Source organism: Sparus aurata, chromosome 13, assembly GCF_900880675.1.
Source record: "Sparus aurata chromosome 13, fSpaAur1.1, whole genome shotgun sequence".
NCBI lineage: Eukaryota > Metazoa > Chordata > Actinopteri > Spariformes > Sparidae > Sparus > Sparus aurata.
The window spans coordinates 18,660,472-18,681,752 of NC_044199.1; the positions used below are offsets into that span (position 1 = coordinate 18,660,472).

Here is a 21,281-nt window from a genome sequence, read left to right on the forward strand (position 1 = left end):
GATGCGTCCGCCTGTGCATCCACCCAAACCCACAAACACACTTTTGGAGTATTGCCTCCAGAGACAGAGACAGAGACAGAGAGAGAGAGGTTATATGGAACAAACAGGGGCCAGTGCCAAAGCCAAGTCAGTGCCAGCTCCTGCAAGCCCCCTCTGCATGACACCAGTGGCGCCGGAGATAAGGCCACAGGCAAATAAACCCGCCTGGAGCTGCCAGGGGGCTCAGCATGACAGTAGAGGAGGTGCAAGATGGCACTTTGTGGCACGGTGTCATTTTTTGCTCCCCAGCCTGTGACTTGGAAGCACTGGGGGCAAACTGAGAGGGAGCTGCACTGTGTGATGGTGTGTATATTTGGTATCAGGGTGGGAGCCAACACTGTGGGAAGGGTGGAAGGTTTTAACCCCTCATAGTCCATCTGCTGTAGGCTGAGAAGCAGGCTGGGTGATGAAGGCCACTGAACTTGCGATATGGATGAAGGGGCAGACTTTTGCAGGGTTGTCAAATATACATGACTTAAACGGAGTTTGTCCGTAGAGTAGTTTATTTTGTAGTGTTCAATGCCATATGGTTTATTTCTTTGTGGAAAGTTGACAAGAGTGCAGAGCTTTCAAAACTACAGACGGCTTGTCTAGACATTTACTCACACAGAATTGATAAACGAGTCCTTAGAGGTCAAACAAATAACACACCATACACCCTCACCTTAGCTGAAGGTTGAAAGCGCACAAAGGAATGGATTTTTAGCTTTAAAGTGATACTTCGCCCAAAATATATCTTCTGTAGATCAAACACCCTGTGGAGGCTTAAAAGCTGGCTGTAAAATGTTTGTAGATTCCTTGCTGACGGAGAACATCTGCTTTAGTTTTTTGTTCAGTCCATTCTGCTATATCCCAGTGCTGAAAAAAATGTATTTCACACGACCCCTGCATTACATCAACCCCCACTCATATTTCTCACACCTCTCACTGGAATTTCTAATGTCATCAGAGTGTGATGGTAATGGGTGCCTTAAAATGAGGTGTTGGCCAGTGGGAAAATGTTTTCAAATTGACTTGTTGGCGACCCACCCAGAATAAATGTTAGCAATGTACCTTATGTAACGCTGTGCACAAAAAACGCTTGGTTTGGGTTAGAAAAAGGTCACTTTCCGGCTTTAAAATACCTGTTTCAGTCATCACAAACACAGCTGGAGATGTTCTGACCTCCCGTCAATATTGTCATTTTTTGTTGCCACAAACATGGCTGGCAAATTCTCCCTATGTGTCCTTAAAATATCCAGCGGATTAGTGCTGACAAATATTGAAACGATGTCCCAGATGTGTAACGTGAACATGATATGACTGCTTTTGTAGAAATGTCGGTATGGTATGTAGTCCATGACAGGTACAAATTGGAGCGTATCAGTCTAAGATTTATTTTCTAGGCAATCTGTGTACTAGTTGATGAGATATTTCACCCAAGACAAACATGTAGGACTGTCCAGAATCACTCTATCTAGACCTCTGCCACTAGCCCCCAACAGATGTTTCCCTGAAGGCAAATTTTGTATTTGGATGATGATGGATCAGTATCACTGCAGTATGATTTATTGTAAATCATCAACACAGCTACTTACGGATGTTTGTGTACGATTTAAGATTGCATTTCGATCTATAAAGAAAATGTAAATTTTATTGTAAAGAAGGCACTCAGGGAAGCTGTCAAAAATAATTTTCATAATCATTAGTTGTAATGTTATATTTAATTTTTAGATATTTTTCTGGATAATAACGGTTCTCAATCCTTATTTCTCAAGGGTTTGCAGGCCATTGCAAACATTCCTACAGACAATTAGGCACTCAATAACTCATTAGAGAAGGCTCTGCTTAGTTAACTCAGTAACAGTTTCCACTTATTATTAATGACATGTATGATGAGTGAATGTCTGATACATGGACTGTCTTCTCAGGCCTCAGTAGGTGCACGTTGCCTAACCTCAGACACGATGAAGCTGGCAGCTCACACAATAATACAGTATATTATTACTTATTAAAGAGGAACAGGTAGAATATCACATTACATTAACTCAGAGAGCTTTAAAAATTCTGTGGCAAATGTGGGATCTGAAGAAAATGTTTTCTGCTAACAGCTTCATGAGTTATATTCATGCACATGTTGTCATTCAGCAATAAGCCTTAAAAAAAATCCCTTTAATTGCACTTTTTCCAACACATTCCATTTTCTTGCATTTAGAACAGATCGCATACCACTTCACTGAAAGGTTCTTTCCAAAATGTGTGTTTTGCGCCACGATCCTATCCGATTTCACGCATTAGAGGAGATTCTTTGATCCTGAAAATGTGGTCTACAAAGTACGTGCCGAGAGCAGAGGCCAATTCATGTCAGATGCATAAAAGTCAGTCAAGCACAATAGACCTAACAGGCCAGACACCCCTGGGTGGGGATTTGACATTCAGAGCGACTTGCCCAAGCTCCTGGCGGCTTTTTCTTTGAGTGTTTTATACCTCTGACGTTTTTATTATGCCTGCTACGTCTCCACCGCCTGGCTTTATGGCTCATGAATATTCACACCAACAGAGGAGGGGAAGAGGGGCTTTTTCTGAGATGCTGGGGGTGGAGTCTGAGGTATTTCAAATAAAACTGACTGGGGTTACCTCTAAGGGTTTTATACCCCCCAAATCAACCGCCCACCCCTTTTTCTAAAGGTTGTTTGGAGGTGAAGCCTTAAAGGTTCGAGATGGCAGCTGCCTTGTGGAATTTGGGGAATGAACAGGTGAAGGTGTGATGAAGCTCCTGTCTTCCTCTGCCTTTGTGTGAATCTGTTTGTGTGTGTGTGTGTGTTTGGGTGTGTACATCAGTAAGTCTTTATAACGGTAGGCTGGGACAACTTTCTCACCCGTAGTAATCCTAGACACCAGTGTGGGAGAAACAGCTGAACAGCACTGTCACAACTTGGATCCTCCTTTCTCTTTCTGTCTCCTACACACACACACACACACGCACGCGCGCGCGCGCACACACACACACACACACACACACACACACACACACACACACACACACACCTGTCACAAGGTTTTTTCATCACTGAGACCCCTGTGCAGGAAAATGCATTTAAGGGTTTATGGATTTGGAAATGGGGAAAGGATTGGAGGGGTTTGGTGTTAGGAAAGAGTTATAGTGGGAGAGAAGTAGGCTGCTTGGCTCTGATAAAAGAGATAAAGTCAACCCCCAGCCCCCTAACCACCCCCCCCCCCCACCCCCCCCCCCCCAATCCCCCTCTGACACCCTCCCTCCACTGTCCAGGCTCTCCTCGTGCTGCCCTCTGTCCTTGTTATTAACCCCAGTGGTCTAATGCCATATGGGTTGCGATTGGAGCTCTGTGGTGCATGCTGTCATACACAGCGTAGTGCAGTCACACTGATCACATCTTAACAGACTGCACAAGTACCTGCAGAGTAGGGCTAAGTGACCACTGAACCGCTTTCAGTTGCTCTGTACGCCTTTTAGAATTATGAACCTCAGAAGTGTGAGATTGCATAGTGCTGCTCTGAATACCAGGTAAATAGGGTTTCGAATCAAGCTGCCGTGATGCCGTGCCTTGAATTAAAAGATCTTTATCATGGGAGGAAAAGAATCTCATTGTGAAATTGTTGAAACAAAGCTGAAAGCCTTTTCCCTCGCGACTAAATGTCAGGAGTAGGAGCATGTTTGACTGATAATGATTCCACCAGCTGTCTGAAGCACTTTGTCCGATCAGATTCATTTGTGAAGATAGCAAACAGGTTTGCCAAGTACTACACATGCTACCCAGGTATGATAAGCACAGTAAGAACAGAAGTATATCAAACACTGTAACTTAAACTAAAGTATCTACATTAACAAGCACAGGACGAGTTACACTGTTTGACCAATCAGAAGCCAGGGCTGATTGGAGTCATAATTAGTTCTAAATAGGAATAATGCAATGAAACTACTTCTTCTCCTCAGCCAGTCAAATCCAGTAAAATGGCTGTTGCTTAAATGGCTAACATCAGGATCTTTGTGTTATCTTGCTTCATCGTGTCGATATACTCTGCAGTCCACTGAGCCAAGAGGAAGTCTTACAGAGACACCATCACATCTCATACTGCACTCTTTAGCAGTGACATTCTCAGTTGCGTGATGATAACAACTCTCCTCTTTGTGTTTGTGTGTATGTATCTGTGTGTGAGCTCTGAGGTGTGCTCATGCTTCACTAATGGGATTGCAGGTCCCAGCCTTGTGGAACACAGAGCCAGTGGCCATTCTGCTCTTAAAAGAGGGGGATCAGATGGCCAGAGTGAGGCCACGGGCCTCGATCTGGCTTAACCCCCTCTGTATGATCCGTCCGTCTGCCGGTCATTGAGCCAGACCCACCAGCCAAACCCTCCTCCAGAGGATAGCAATGAATTAATTAGACCATACTAAAGGCGAGTGCAACCAGTGACGAGCATGTGTGTGTGTGTGGGTGTTTTGTGTGTGTCATAAAGGGTCAGTGGGACAAAGGCAGAAGGATGAGGCGCTGGGGTGGGGGTGGTTCAGAGGGGAGAGGCGTTGACAACAGGTGGTACGAGGAAGAGCTTTACCCCCCCCCCCTTTAACGACAGTGTAGCACAGGAGCCACAGGGACTATAAGGAACAATAAGGGTCCCTTGCTCCAACCGTTGTGTCCAATCAGGCTCCATTATCTCTCTGAACTGCTGATCACAGGAGCTGCACTGCCAGACACACTGCTAATCAGTCCTGGATGGTCAATTCCTGTACCTAATGTTTGAATTTACTAGAGCTGCAAGGATTAGTTGAGTAATCCATTCTCAACTTCCATCTATTTTCATAGTCAATTTATCATTTCAGTCATTTTTCAAGGAAATGTCAAGAACATTTGCTGGATCCAGCTGCTTAAATGTGAGACCTTGCACCTTTTTTTGTAATTTACAACTAAATGAAGGTTCTTTGGACTTTGGACTGTTGGTTGGACAATAGAAACTATTTGTAGATGTCACTTTGCGCTCTGGTAAATTGTGATAAGCATTTTTCAAACAATTTTGACATTTTATAGGCTAAACAATCAATGAATCCCGAAAAAAGAATCTTGAAATATACACATGGAAGGCAACACATACTTTTTCAAAAGACAGTCACAAAATGTTTGTTGGGTTGATTTTTTTTTATCGAGACTGACACCAAATGAAGGGGTTATTCAACTCTAAGGTCATTTTTAAAGCAGCAGTGTTTGGTGTTGTATTGGACTGAATTGAACTACTTTTCAGGCGCCGCTCTCCATATAGATAGCGAAGGGGGGTATTTACACAGTATTTATGCTTCATGAATTTACCAGTCATTACCCCTTATAGCATTAAACATTTTTGCACTGAAGTGCCTTTTGTTTTTAGCTGATTTTAATGTTGTCAAAAGAAAGTGAGAACAGTTCAGTTTACTATGTTTTTCACATTTTAAGGATGTTGAGCCAAATTGATTGTCCTGATTAATAATTTAATTAATTGAGAGTCATTAGTCATGGTCTTACAGGATGCAAATGACCCCCTGTTTTGGTTCATTGAGGCCAACAATAGCCCTCTGGCTAAACTAGACAAGGGGCTGTGTGGTGTGGGTGTGTTGCTTGAGGGTAGAGATTAAGAGAAGGAAATATGAACCAGGAAGTCTAGTTTTAAGCTTCATCAGACACAAAGATACTGCACAGCTGTTTAAACTGCTGTTGGGCAGGCTTCAAACTGGAAAGTTATCATTGTTTTTACACCAAAATTAGTTTGCCTGTCTGATTTTTTTGTCTTGTGTGTCACATTTGACCGCACCATGAAGGTCACTGTAAATGTAATGGTGGTGTCTTGTTTAATATCATTTACTTCAGTCTCCTTCAAATTCAATGTCAACCGAATGATTTTTGAGTGCTGCTTGAACAGAGGTGGATGGAGAAGTAGTAACAAACCAGCATCCTAAACTTAAACCTGTTTCATAGAGCCGCGCCTGACAAGCCACGTCCCGCTGTGGGACTTGAGTTTTCATCCCAGCTGATCAGAGCTGGAGCCAATAAACACTGAACAGTAATGACTAATGTTAGTGGATGTTAATGTTACAGCATGAAAGCAGTATCAATGTTGGTAAGGTAAACATGCTGCATTGAGTTCCACGCATGATTTGCACTGCAAGTAGTTAGTATGTGTAGTATTTTGTCAGTTGCACTGCACAGTGGCAAAAGTTGAACAAAGATACACTTTTTCCTTGACTGCTATTCATTTTTGAGCCAGAGCCCTCTGCAGCATCACTCCTGCTGCGCCAATGCAGCAGCCACATTCAAAGTATTGAACAGCCTGTGTTTTTTGATGCACTTCTAATGTCAGTCTGAGCATACCACTAGGAGGCGTGAGGGGGCATCATGATAAAGAACATCCTGTCAGCGATGGCAAATGGCAGAAAGTTGTACTCGAGGAGTACAGGCGTTGCAGAGGGAACAGCTCAAAACAAATCCATCAACTCATCACAAATAACACAGGAGAATGATACATCTGGGGAGTTTCGGGCGTCGTTACTGACAGACAGTGAGCACGAGAGGCCAACACAAATCCATACACGGTTCAAGCAAATCAATTGAATGCAATCAGCGCATCATTACAAAGCAGCTAAAAGGGAGGGCATTAAAGAACAGAGGGAGAAGCATCTGGTTGCAAGTGTTGTTACAAAGCAGGAACATCAGTGTTAAGAGTGAATAACCACCAGGTAAAGCCTTTTAAGAATCAAAAGGTTCTTTACTCACCTCGTTGTGGTTTTTGGACTGCACATGGTTGTTATTGAACCAATCAGTAGAGTTATTGGCAAAATCATCTGGTTTATTGAACAGCATATTTCAGCTATTTATGAGCTCATCCTATTCAGAGGACAGCTCGGTGTACAGTAGCTACAGGACAGTTGACTGCGGTACTTTGACATTTCATAGTTTTTGTAATTCTAGATTTTGCCATCTCATTTTAATCTAAAAATGTATTGTAGTGGTATGTAGTAGTGTAGTATTCTAGTGGCTGCATGAGCTCTTCTGGTCATTCTGGTTATTTGGCAGTTCATTCTAATCACAGGATAACTCAATCCAGGAACTCTACAACTCAGTTCAGTAATTGGAAGTCTTCTCATTGATACGTGGCCACCCTCAAGCTATATCTTAGGTGTACAGTGTAATGTGACGAAGGACTGGTTTGTAACGAGACATTTTGAGCAACATTTTCACCTCTAATGCAGCAACTTGCAAGCAGTAGGTGGAAAATTAATATTAGAGTGGCAGAAAATATCAGCGTATTCCAAATCACTGGTGGTAAATGTTAAATTAGCATTATGTTAATTGACACAGTTCCCCTTCTGCATATAAATAAGGGGCTTATGTTCTTCCCTTTTATGTTGAGGACTGTTTGCTACTCTCATATCAAGAGCATCCTCTTGAACAATGAGAGCATGTTTAACAGTAGAGATTGCGTGATCTGTAATGTCATCCTTGTTGGATGTGCTTTTAGTGTGTACATCTTTAATCTCTTGTGTCACAGGTGTTGTTGTCACACCAATCTCAAACAAAAATGTGGTGTTTTTTTTAAAGGCAGTTTCTCACTTTAAATGACCTTTGGAACTTTTCTATTGACAGAAGCATTCACCTGTGAGTATTTGGTATGGCCAAAGTAACACCGACCCTAAGCTCTTGGCAGTAAAAAAAGGTTATTTCAGGGGGATTTAGGTATATTTGACCCATCTGAAAATGGTAAATACTAGGGCCAACAGCTGTGGAAAATGCTTATTGATTTCCACTCATGTGTATTTGTACAAGATTCATTTCTCCTTAAGACGTGCTCCCACCTCCGAGTTAGAAAAGGTCAGAGAACAGGGGCTTAAGTCATTCAAGTGGAGCTAAATGGATTTCTGCTCCAAGATCCATCTGTTTTTAGAGTTTGTTGACAGGGTGGAAAATTGGAACTGTTGCTCTTCCCTCCTCCCACCCCTTCACCGCCACCACCTCCCCTTTCATTGCCGGGGTATAAACAGGCATGGCACACTAACAGGGTAAAAAGTGTGCTGGGCACGAGGCAGGATACAAGGCCTGACCATCTGCTCCAGCTATGTGAACACATTCGCGTACGTTTGACAGAAAGAACTGCAGCATCCATTGTACTACCAGTCAGGGAAGGCTAACGGGGTGGACTGGCTCACCTCCAACAGGAAGACGCTGATGTCAGAGAGACAGTTCACCTTCTTCACCTCCGAGGTGACCTACGGGGAAAGTGAACAGAAGCAGTTTCACCGACCTAACAATGAAACTGCACACAGACAGCAAATGACACGGCTATGTGTGTGCAAACAACAAGATACGCTGCTGAGAAAATTGACAGGACTTACAAGATGGTGAGACAGCACAGAAAACTGCCCACAGACGTGCAAGAAACCGTCGGGGTTCTCCGTGTCTGTGTTTAGCTTTTAGCCATCCATCTCCCAGCAGGCATGTCTGGTGCTATTCCACCGATAACAGAGCAAGCTTGTATGAACAGTAGCTGCAAATTGAGCATCATACTATTCAACCATACAACAACGATTTAGAATAGCACTAGGTTAAAGACATATGCAATGGGCTGTGTTAGGCTGGGTCGAGGTGTAGGCTTGTAAACAGTATTCTTACGTTATTGTTAAGCCTTTTACAATCAATGGATAAAATTACGTGACACATTTGGTTTCAAGGTAAAACAGACAGTCTTATAAAGGCTAAGCTAAAGGGGGGTACACACATAACGATAATCGGGCTGATTATGCTCCGATTTTACCCCTTCCTGACCATGGAAGATTATCTTCTGTTTTATAAGATTATCCTATACGATTACCCTGTGGTCTGTGGCGTGTTAAGAGTCAATTTGTCCCGATAATTTGCTCGGAAACGGGTCGCGGCCGACAATCGTAAATGTTAAACTTGTTCAATATTTACAACGAAAAATCTTCGTGTGTGGGGAAAGCCAACGACTCCTGAGTCACTACTCCATGAAATGTGATGTGAAATGTGACGTAGCCAACCAGCTGACTGAGGAACACGGAAGCAGACGTAAATAAAAACAGCGGTGTGATCTAACTTTTCCTATGGGGGTGTTTGAATTAGCCATTTTAATGTTTTTAATGGGACAGCAATAGTCCAAGGACCACCATTATTCCCTCTTCTATGTCTTCCATGTCTTTCATGTTTTCAAACGTTTCTTTACTCTTTTTTATATACAGTCTATGCTCTTTACAGTTTATGAAGAGCCCGTTGACGCTGGGGTTGTTGCCATTGGTTACTGTAGATCACGTTTGATCACGCAATATTTCTGGCTCGGAGGACTAGATTCTAGATCGGCCGTGAGACAGATAATCTTTATGTGTGTGGTGTCCTGTGCTGAGAATATCGGAGCACACCACACACAGTACGATCAAAGCAGATTTTTTAATCTTCATGTGTGGGGGCTCTACAGATAAAAAATCTCTTAAGATTTATAAAATCCTTATGTGTGTACCCCCCTTAAGACTCAAAACAGCATTGTGCTTCCAGCAGACTGCACCATCCCAGCCGGAAGGAAAAATAATTTGCAAACTAGTTACGACCGGGGAAGAGTTGTCTCTCAAGCCAGCAGCCATAAACCGAGTGCTATCCAGTCGGAGTTCAAGGACCCAGCGATGAAACTCTCAGTTGTGTCCTCCCACACTGTTAAAACGCTGCACTAATCACACAACTTTTCTTCTCCCTGTCAAAGAGAGCGAGGTACAACATAGTTACAAAATATTCCACTTGGAATGGGCATTCATGAATGCTTTGCATTACATTGCAACACTTTTTATGCTCAGCAACCCTGATTTTTATTTGCCAGTGCAGTGGTCTGAACCCGACCTAAATCACCCTGTTAACATTTCACTTGAATTGCCTTATTGTTGGAGTAGAATTCGTGAATGCCACCACCCCACTGCAGCGGTCAATAATTAATGGGTTTTGTGTGAGAGTTTTCGTGTTGCGTGGGGGCACCCATTGTCTATAGGCACCTCTGTCCACCCAGTTCCCCTTGAGGTGGAGTTAAAGGGTGTTTCTGGTTTTCCAGATGGGTGAACTACAGTAGCCTTGATTAGGCAGGAGGGTCAGCTGAGGGCAATTCGGGGCAGGTGGGCGGTTGCTTTACAATGGGCTTCTCAGCAGTTCTCAGTGACCCTCTTACCCCGCTGCTATAGGCCACACGACGTCGGCCATTACTAGATTAAAGTAATCCTCTTTTCAGGGCCAGACAATTGCTTTATTAGCTGACCACACACAGGAGCCTGACCACCTCTATAATGGTATTGTTGTTGGTGGCCCTCAGAGTCCTGGGGTGGGTGTTTTTGGTAGAGGGTGGGCAGAGGGGGAGTGAAGGTTCGTCATCGTTTCTTGGCCGTCTTTTGCATTTCCATGCATGCATTACTTCTGCATCACTTCTCCTTGTTTAACCCTGCACACCAGCCATATTTATCTCCGTTCTCCATAGATTTGTTCCGGATGGGGAGGTACTTTCTTTTCGCGTTGCGTTCATGCGCTCACTCCACGCCTAATATGCCATATCACATATACCGATACTGCTTGAATTATAATCAGACTAAGTGAGCGTATGGATGTGGATGTTTGCACCCCCCTGCCCCCCACCCTACCTTGTCCCTTCTTAGCATGCAGTCCAGATTTTTTCTCTCTATAAGTCTCTCATCTGCCTTGTTATTGCCAAACAGCTCCATTCAAAATGCTGTTTCATCTCCTCTACTCAGTTTCTAAAGGCATGGCACATTTCCAACTAAAGCAAAAATGTTGCTTTAAAAATCTACTCCAAAGTGTCTCTGTGTTTCTGCTGACAGATCTTCCTTTGTCAAAAGGGCATAAAGCTGTTTTTGCAAGCCTGTCAATCACGCACGAATGGCTTCACCTGATAATTTATTCAGCTTTATGAGGAGGGGGAGCCACTCAAGCTGAATTAAGTATCGTCAAACTGTTTGAATTTTTCATGAAAAAGCTGGGTTAATTTGAAGAAATGTGGTGTGTCTCTATACCCTGTCTTTTACATCACAGTGGCCTCGAGCGAGGCGTACATCTGCACTTTTCTTTCTTCATCAAAAATACATTTTTCTGTCTGAAATCCTCCAGTTGCGATAGACAAGTCAATAAATACACATCTTCATTAAGTTGATAGATTTGACGTGCTGACCAGGAAATGGCCATTCACCTTGACTGTACTCCATCCAACATATCTCTGCTCCTCAGAGGTCATGAGCCTTCACTGTTTATCATCAGTGCACAGTAAGAGACTAAAGAGAACGAGAAATAAATCTTAAACACAGCTTTTTGATAATGTGATAGTATTGATCCATGCCTGGAAATTGTTTTTTTTTGGCTTCTAAGCACAGGGGGTTAAAAGTCAGGGACGGCTACAAGACGGCACCCTGGGCTAGGAAACAAATCATTGTCTTGCACCAAGGACTCCTCAGCAGGCTGGACTGTGGAATATTTGCGGGGGATGCCATTGTGCCATTGGTGGAAGAATTTCCAAAATGCATCCCCCATATAAACCTGCTATCCCCCTTCAATCCCAAATAACCAACTGAGGGTGGGTGTTGGTGATACTAAGCTAGATTCTTTGTTTGAAGGATGTCTCTCTCACCACCAGTCAGTTCTATTCGATACATGCACTTTCTTGGCAGAGAATCCAAGAGCTGGGGAGCCGCAATGTTCCTTTAATTCCCAGAGATTTATAGAGTCCATACTCTGCTGAGTTTGGTCTGCAAGTTGTCAGGGGTCGGGGGAGTTATGTGTGTATCCCATCAGGAATTGCCGAGATGAAACACATAGATGAAAAAATTGGCAGAAAAGCACACGGACTCTCCCATATACACACACAGGGCCAACATGGCATGCCAGGGGAGGTTTGCGGTGGATTAACCTCAAGGTTGCTGGGTGGGTGAGCACAGCCGGGGCCGCAGCACCAGCTCAGAAATGGGATGGGAACCTGCTGCTGAGCCACACATAGGTGAACACTCCCCATGCCTGGAGATTGGAAGGATTTACACGCAAATGAGGAGAAGTTTGTCTGTGCGAGAGTTAATGTGTGTGTGTGTGAATGTACACACGTTTGGGTTCGCAGTAGACTGGCTTTATCCCCGTCTTTGCAAAACTTGTGGCATTTCTGTAGCACCAGGTTACTGGGCAGGGCTCCGGGCTGGGTTTGCAGGGGTAAGGGGCTGCTATGTGAAAAGACTGTGCCTGCCAAAGATAGTAAAAGTTAAAATATTAATGATACTTTTGATCAATAAGGAATAGCCTCACATTATACAATGCTTATATTATACAATGTGAGGCTATAGATATCTATATATTTATGTCTATCTATATATATCTATATATATATTTATATATATAGATCTATCTATCTGTCTATCTATCTATCTATCTATAGAGAGAGAGAGAGAGAGCGAGAGATGTATATATAGATATATAGATATATATATATATATAGATATGTATATATACAGTACTGAAGACAGGTGTGTCATCAGTCAGTGCCACAGCGAGCACGTAGCCCTTCTGTAATGAAAATGCAAGCTGTATCAGCATGTGTATGGAAAAATTTCACAGAACTTCAGTGTCACATTAAAAAAAGTCCAGTTGTCAGCAACCCTCAATAAGAACAAGACAACTCTGAATCAATCAGTCAGTTTCCTCTTCCTTGCTGGAGGCATTAGGGTGGCATCTCTGTTCATATACCTATTCATATTAGTTCACAACCTTTTTAGACTATCTATCTCCATGTTATTTGTGCAGGGGTTACATATTTTTACCAAATGTACTGTGTTGCCTGCCCTGCCACGTGAAGCATGGACCAGCTTAAACATGTAATATTGTTGTCACATGATTGCAGCTCCGTGGTAACAGGGTGCCCACTACTTGGCCCGATCATCCTCAACCTCATGTTATGGACCATGTGCTTCATTACAACACACTCACATGTGCAGGCACACGAAAACACACACACACACACACCTCGCCTGTCTCTGTTTGGCTGATAATGAGTGCCTCCTGTGCCGTCCCACTGCTGCATGTGGGGCCCATGGTCATACACGCACGCACACACACACACACACACACACACACACACACACACACACACACACACACACACCCACCCCTCCCCACCCGCTCCTCATCCCTCCTAACCCCAACCCCCTTCCAACACGTCTGGGTGTGACAAGACACTGTGGAGGGGCATTTACGAGTGCTTAAAAAGCCGTGAAATATTGCACCTTGACAGATAACCTCATCTATTTTTTTCTCAGCACGAAGGGGGTGAGTGGGTGATGGGGGTTCCTCATATTTTGTAGATTAATTACATTTTGGGCAACGTTTTGCATGTAGTGAGGGTGATGATCTATACTAATAACAAGCCTATGATCTTCCTGTAATGCATCAAAGTGACTTGTGGATTTTATTAGTGTTATCTGAGCCCAGTGCCCAGCGCCCAGCTAGTAATTACTTTTCTTAAGTTTTGCTATAAAAAATGCCAAGATTATCATGTAATGCTACTTTGTGATACAGGGGTTTCTGGTCAGGATCAATTTGACTAATACTCTGGTGCACTAACTGCTTTGATTTGATGGTTCGATTTCATTTTAATGCATGCTCTCTTTACCAATAAAACAAAAGGAACATTTCCTGAAACATTCACCTCAACCTGTCGGGGTCTATTGTTTTACAGCTATGCATGAGATTAATTTTTCATGCTCTTGTCATCATGTCTAGTAGGACCAGCTGCTTTTCAACCATCAGCCTAGGTTGGGTAGGAGTGCTCGGGGTGAGAGTGGTGAGGATTGGGTGGGTGGGGTCGCAGCTGTTGCAGCTGCTAAATGGACTCAGCTGACAGGACTAGGCAGCAGCGACGGCGGCCTAAATGGCTTCGTCATCCAACACGCTGAGGAACAAAAGAAAATGGAGGGAATGAATTTGAGGGGAAAAATGCAGCGGACATTGATGAACAGGTCATGTGTGTGTGATTGTGTGCTTGAAGTGAGTGCAGGGCAGGCGGTAATGATCGGGCCGAGAAGGTGACCCTGCTGGACTCATGGAGGGAGTAATTGAAATGCCCTGTCGCTGTGATTCCCATTCATTTAGCTTTAGCGCCGGCTCAATTTCGCTGTTGGCCATATGAGCATTTCCAGAGAATGAAACCATGTTATGCCATTTACTCAAGGCCATAAAATACTCTCAGGCCAAAGAGCAAAGTGACAGCAGCATGAGAGAAGTGGAATTACTCTTTAAACCAAGTCGTTTTTTAAAATGGGGGACATTTCAGGTCAGCTGTCAGAAATGGTTGATCAAGAATTGGTAAGGGCTTCTTGACTGTGTGTGGACATATGTTTGTGTGTGTGTGTGTGTGTGTGTGTGTGTGTGTTGGTGCACCACAGGGGAGTTTCAATCTCCAGTCAGCCTGTATAGTGGACTGAGCTGGTCATATTGGATGCAGACAGTGTTTTGGTGTATTTGCTGCTACAGCTGCTGTGCATTGTATCTGTACAAGTGTCTGTGTTTGTATTGGGTGGGGTAGGGAGGCGCGAGTTGTTTAGAAGCATCATGGACATCTGTCCCCAACTGTGAGGACCCCCCCGCCACCCATCCTCTGCAAACCCTCCCATCACCACTGAAAACACACACACACACACACACACACACACCCCAATATCCTGTACAGGCCGTTTCATCATGGTGTAATGGTTCATAGGTATCGGAGGGGGTCCACTCTAGATAATGAGAGTGGCTGATGGAAGATGGCTTCTGATGGGGGCCCCTGTTGCCCGGGGCCCTGGACAGATATTGCCCTGGGGAACAGGCTACACCTATAGAGACAACAGAGAAGACGCTAATGTGAGCATCTAAGCAGGCTTGATGAAGGGATAAGAGTGATGTACGTACTTGGGCGACAGAGCAAAATCATCAAATTTTTCTGTGTGTTCACTCCACTGCAGATTGCTTTATGGCATGACAATATTTAAGCTGAGAGATGGACGGATGGCCAGCTCAATCACCAACAACAGAGCTTGAACCTTAGGATGCTTTTCTTGATTCCCCTCCCTCCCTCCCTCCCTCCTCTGTGCTCTGAGAGCCAGGGGACCATCCGTCATTCTCTCTTTGCCATCTGAATATTTATTTTAGAGGGGGAGCTGTCACACACGCGCAGTCCTTGGAACATTAATGACAGCGATAAAGCCATTTAATTAAAAGTGAGTCTGAGCTTGCCCCAAAGGTGTTTTTTATGTCCAATTAAATGCTCAAATGATGCCCTGATGTACAGCAGGGTCCTGATACTTTGCACATGTGGTAAATCACAGAAGTCTAGTGCTCACGGATAAATATTACTTCCATACAATAACACACTTTGTTGGGCACAGAAGAGATAAGCTTCTCTAGCGATTTTTAAATTGTTGTAATGATTAAGTGTAATTTGTAATTCGCACATCCATCAATGTACATCACAAGCTGATAAATGCTGTGTGCAGATGGGCGTCATTTGTTTTTGTATGATTAATGTGTTTGTCAGTGTGTAAAGACACAGACTGACAACAATCAGACACAGAGTGAGACTAAAAGCCTTAGAGATCTGATACATATATATATATATATATATATATATATATATATATATATATATATATATACACACACACACACACACACACACACACACACACACACACACACATATATGTATGTATATATAAAAACCTACCAGTTTTCAGGGTTTCATCTCCAATCAGACATCTATATTTCAAATATATGTTCTTATGGTCCTTATCTTGTAGCATGTGTGTGTTACTGTGGTCTGGGCTCTGATTAAAGCCCACCGCTCAGGCCCAGTGGTGGGGATTACTCTGGCTTTGTTGAAGGGGTTTAAAGAAAGGGTCAAAGTGCACCCACTTAATATGGGCCCCAAAGGGCCGCATGGGTAATTGCCAGTGCCTAATAAACTTCTAGACACCCTCTTTCTACTGAAATCTGCAGAGTGCGGAAGGCAGAATGGGAAAGATCAGGGGCCCCTGGAGCTGTGAACTCAAAATGGTGTGTGACAGGTCATCGCAGCAGTCCTTTAACCACACAGCATGGTAATTCAGACCTGGGGTGCAGCGAACTGTCCTATTTCCCTCCTCGCTTTACGTGATGGGACAGGTTCCTGAACAATTTAGTCAGGGTTTTGTAATCTGCTTTAAGTAGTGATTGGGAGAAATGTGGGGACCAGTACAGATAAGGTCAGGGGAGTGGTTTGGAATATCATTCTAGGATTGGCGGGGCCAATGGGATTTGGAGTGCCCCAAATGCTCTGTTGCTAAGTAATTGGCCATTGGGATATGGGTCTGACTAAAACCATGAGTGGCAACTTGATCTCTTGAAGAGACGGATACAAAATTCAGAAACATAGTGGTCAAGGAGCCAACAATGTATTGTGGAGACCTGTATTTTATCAGGGTGTAAAGGCAAGTGCAGGCTCTGTTAGCTAATGAGGAAATGAAAAATATCCTCCTTTCTCCTTAAACACTGATGTGCCCGTCTCTCATGACCTTGATTACAAACAAAACAGGCTGATTTATCTCCTCACATACACACCCACCCTCATTCAAAGAGGACGCCACGCTATCTTGACAACAAGAGAAATGAGCCTTCACGGCGTTCAGTCTGACATTGAGATACAATGCATTTACCACACAAACCTAGGTATTACAGATAAGGAAATGTGAGAATTCTGAGTGTAAGCGAGTTCATATGGAAGGATGGATGGATGGACACAGATATATGGATGGTGATGATAACGGTAATGTCCTGGGGCTTTGTTGGCCTGTCAGTGCTGTCATTAGGGGAGGTGTGTCATTAATCAGATGAGGCAATGACCCTTTCCTGCTGGCCTGTGACATTACAGCGACATTGGTGCTGTTTCTAACAAATGTGGACTCACACCTGCACACACCTCATAAAGACATATACGCATGAATAGAATATACACTAAATGAACACACATGTACTGTACACACGCCACGATCCATCAGAATTGATTTTGTGGACACAGTGCCTGGAGGAGACATTTAATGGCAAAAAATAACACATGCATGGTGCTGCTTTACATGAACTTTAAATCATGTGAATGGGCTGAGGTAAATATTTCTTCTTAGCCACTGATTCCAATGGAAGATGGCTCAGGGCACCCATACGTTTTATACTTTCATATTCCATTTGAATAACAAACCATATATTCTGCTCTGTTTGCTTATATAGTCCTCAAGGCTTCACACACCAAGTGAGTGAGCATGGCAGTATGTCTAACAGAGCTATGAAAACTCTTCTGTTCCCTATTGAGTCACAGGGCAAACATAAACAGGACAATTTTTAATGACACGGAAGACACACTTCAAAAGGAAAACATACTGAATCAAACACATGACTAACTAGAATGGCACTCAGTGGAGTGTATACCTCCGACAAGGCCCACTGGTCCCCCTGAATGTAATCAAGCCTAATCCACTAACAAATAAAACATACACAACTCTGCTAGATCCAGAATTATTTTTGATCTGCATCAAGTTGTATTCACTCATAAATACAACAAAACTGTTGAAAAATGTTCCGTCATGTACTCTTAAGAGAGTCCTGAATCTGTTCCTAGTTATTGGGGTTTATTCTGGGCCGAGACCCATCCTCCATCAAAGTGCCGTGGCAATCTATTTGAGGAGTTCTTGTGTTATCCTCCTGACCATCCAACCAACAAAAAAACGAATGGACATGGCTGAAAAACACAACCTCCTCAGTAGGGGTAATGAAGCCACATGATTGGACCGTAACCTCAAAATATAGGCCATAATTTGTGCTTACTTGTGCTATCATCTTATTCTTTCAGTAGTAAAAGTAGATTTTCTTAGTAAAATGATATGAGTGCTTGGAAAAGGTTTCAAAGTACTTACATAATAAGGGAATTTCCACCCATCGTCTTGATTGTATAAATGTTGCTCCTGAGAACACATTTCAATTCAACCTAAAAGTTTAGAAACAATGTTAAATGTGTTTGCTGGAATTAGAAGATAAGTAGTTATTGAAGAATTTAATGGTGATGATGTACTCAATTAGTTTGTCTTATTCTGCATGTCCGGCTTTACACATATACACATTAAGGTTATTAATTTTTGTGGTGTAGTAGTGATGTCCCAAAGTCTGTGAAGAGTGTAAATTAGAGCACCTGTTCCTGACATGACTTGTCATTTTTAAGGTCAAGTAACATTTTTTCTCTGCTCCTCTTTATGACAGTCTCAACAGCCCTGCAGATGAGCCGAATGTCATGATATCGACATGACTCATTGATATCATCAATGAGATTGCCATAATATATGCAAATCTGCCATGCTACAGTATCTTCTTGCATCAATTAATTATCCACAACTCCTTGATGTCCTTCAAAATCTCACATCTACTTATAGCTTCAAAGATAGCTTTGCAGAATATTTTGAGGGGAGAGAATTTATGATTTTGATAGATAGTTGAGTTGCTGCTCAACTTACAAAGTTTGTTCAGAAATGGAGAGAGAATAGGAGAGATTGTGATGTGAAAAGCAGTTTTTGTGAGGATCCATCTATCAGATAAGCGAGGGACATTCAAGCCAGTTAGGAGTGCTATGTTATTGGTTTAACCCGTTTATTTCCCTGTTGGCTGAGGGAGACTTGTAGCCTGTAGGCCTGCTTGGCTGTGGCTTCGTCCTGTTAGAACAGGGTTGTCAGTACATCAACCCAGACTACAAAACCCTCCCCAACACCTGTAACCTGAGAGGTCACAGAGCTCTAGAGACTGAAATGAGAAAGAAGCAGCTCAATGCCTTCAGGTAACAGGTAGTGTAGGTTGTCTGCAGAGGGATGAATGTGTGAGTAAAGGAGGCAGGCTGACTCGAAGACAAAACTTGAATGTTTTATGAATAGACTTCATGAAAAGCAAAAAGAATCAACTGGATTTATTCAGAGTGGCTTCTTGCAGTTGATATCATTGATTTACCTTATGTACGTGTTTGAGTGGTGACTTCTTATCTTGACCACATTGTTCATTGTAATCATGGGTTTGCCATGGGAGTGTGTGTGTGTGTGTGTGTGTGTGTGTGTGTGTCAGATTGAATAATTCATCTACTGTGTCTGTTGGCTACAAGATCATTCATTATTGATGTGATGTTATTCTGAACACATGACACTGAGTCAATGAAGACCATAGGGATGTATCTATACTTGTTTTTTCCACCTATTTCACATTCATATTGTTTGTTTTTTAAGGCCAAATGTCAGTTCAAAGGGAACAGGCATCCTATATTCAGAGTCAGATAAGAGTAGCATCAGCACGCTAAATGTCAGCAGAGAGTTAGCAGAACAACTTCCATGAACCCGCAGATAAAAAATAGTATCATCAACAAAGAAGTGTACACAGACTGTCATCTCATAATGCATCACCACCGTCCCTCTTTTCCGCAGTTCTGAGAGATGACTTCCGTCAAACGCCTAGTGATGTGGTGGTAGCAGCAGGTGAGCCAGCTGTCATGGAGTGCATCCCCCCAAGAGGTCACCCGGAACCCACCATCTCTTGGAAAAGAAACAACATCCGTGTCAATGACCGAGATGAGAGGATCACTGTGAGTTGGCTGCTTCTTTTCTATAGAAATTTGTTATTGCACGATGGACCGTGCTTAGCCTAAAGGTTTCATGACATTTTACAAAAGTGATTTGAATTTTAAACAAATTAAGTGCTGATTTTATTTTTTTGTTTGTATAAATAATACATTATTTGCAAACTATCAGTGCTGGGCTTTTTGGTATTCACACATGCTAGTCTGCTTCATTTTTCAAGTGATCTGCCATTCTTTCCTTTTTTTGTCATCCACTGACGGATCAATAATGTAGAACTTTTATTATTGATGATGAACCCCTGATTGAGAAACAATCCAGTTCTATCATTAGTGACAATTGAAAGGTTCCCCAGAACGCCCCCTTCGAGAAATGCGTGGCTACACAAACTTCAGAACACAGTAAAACCAGGCATATAAACCTGCTGTTTGGAAGCATGCATGTATGCGCACACTATTTACCAGCGTCAGACCATGAAGCTTGAGCTAGACCCATTGTCAAAGAGTAAAAGAACTAGCAGTGGAGCCGTATTTTATGACACACAAAAATGACTGAGTGGCTGCCCCCTTGACGAACATGCCTCAATATCCGGTTTCCAACCATTTTCCATTTGTCTTTTTTTCCCCCCCCTCCTCCACCACCAACTCTATTTCCCCTGCTCCTCCTCATCTTTCTCACCATTCTCCTCCTACTCTTACCTTTTTAATTCCCTCTGTGCCTCTTCCTCCCTTCCATCCCCTCTTCTCCTCCCTTTGCCTTTCATTTTCAGATCCGAGGAGGCAAGCTAATGATATCCAACACCAGAAAAAGTGATGCTGGCATGTATGTGTGTGTTGGAACAAACATGGTTGGAGAGAAAGACAGTGATCCTGCTGAACTCGTGGTGTTTGGTGAGTCATTATTACTGCATCTCATTAAAAAATGGTCAACTTGAAAATACGGCATGGGAAATTAATCACACAGGAGTTTCAGCAATCTGATTAATCATAATATAATGACTCCCAATGCAAGCATGGTTATTTTTGAATTGTACAACAATTATATCAGATGAAAAGATCTATATCTTTAAATAATCTTGGTTAAGGTTATATAGTAAACCGATTTTATTTTCTCTTGGGTTGGTTTCTTTTCTCTGCTGATGTTGTTGGAGAAGATGAATGTTTCCCTTCGAGCTGCCCTCTGCTTTTGCTCTCCTGACCCCTCTCCTCTTTCCTTCTCTCTGATTCTTTGCTTCGCTCTCAGCAGAGCAGGAGCCTAAGCGTTCTCAAAGTGTGTATTGATCCCAGGAAACACATAGAAGATTGATATTTTCTTTTCAGCACCCACCCACCCACCCCCCTCCTCCTCATCCTCCTCCTCATCCTCCTCATCCTCCTAACTACCACTACCAAGACCCAGATGCTGCTCCTTCTGCCCATTGTAGTGCAACATTAAACCTTAACTCAGTTTGTAACACCTCATTTATCAATTTATGCTTCCTGAAAACACACGTCCCATCACTTCCCCTTATATCTAATATTACTGCCATCTGTTAAAATTTGCATGATTATAGTCAGGCCACATC

The 21,281-nt window shown here is 42.9% G+C and overlaps 1 protein-coding gene across 4 annotated transcripts in view; it reads left to right on the plus strand.

Annotated features, from left to right (window-relative positions):
• robo3 (roundabout, axon guidance receptor, homolog 3 (Drosophila)) overlaps positions 1 to 21,281 on the plus strand; it is a 172,614-nt gene that overhangs the window by 101,458 nt on the left and 49,875 nt on the right. For all 4 annotated transcript variants that reach the window (XM_030438367.1, XM_030438368.1, XM_030438369.1 and 1 more), the window contains exons 3-4: positions 19,568 to 19,725; positions 20,487 to 20,607. In XM_030438367.1, the coding sequence (XP_030294227.1) occupies positions 19,568 to 19,725; positions 20,487 to 20,607 (279 nt within the window). The remainder of the gene's footprint in view (positions 1 to 19,567; positions 19,726 to 20,486; positions 20,608 to 21,281) is intronic.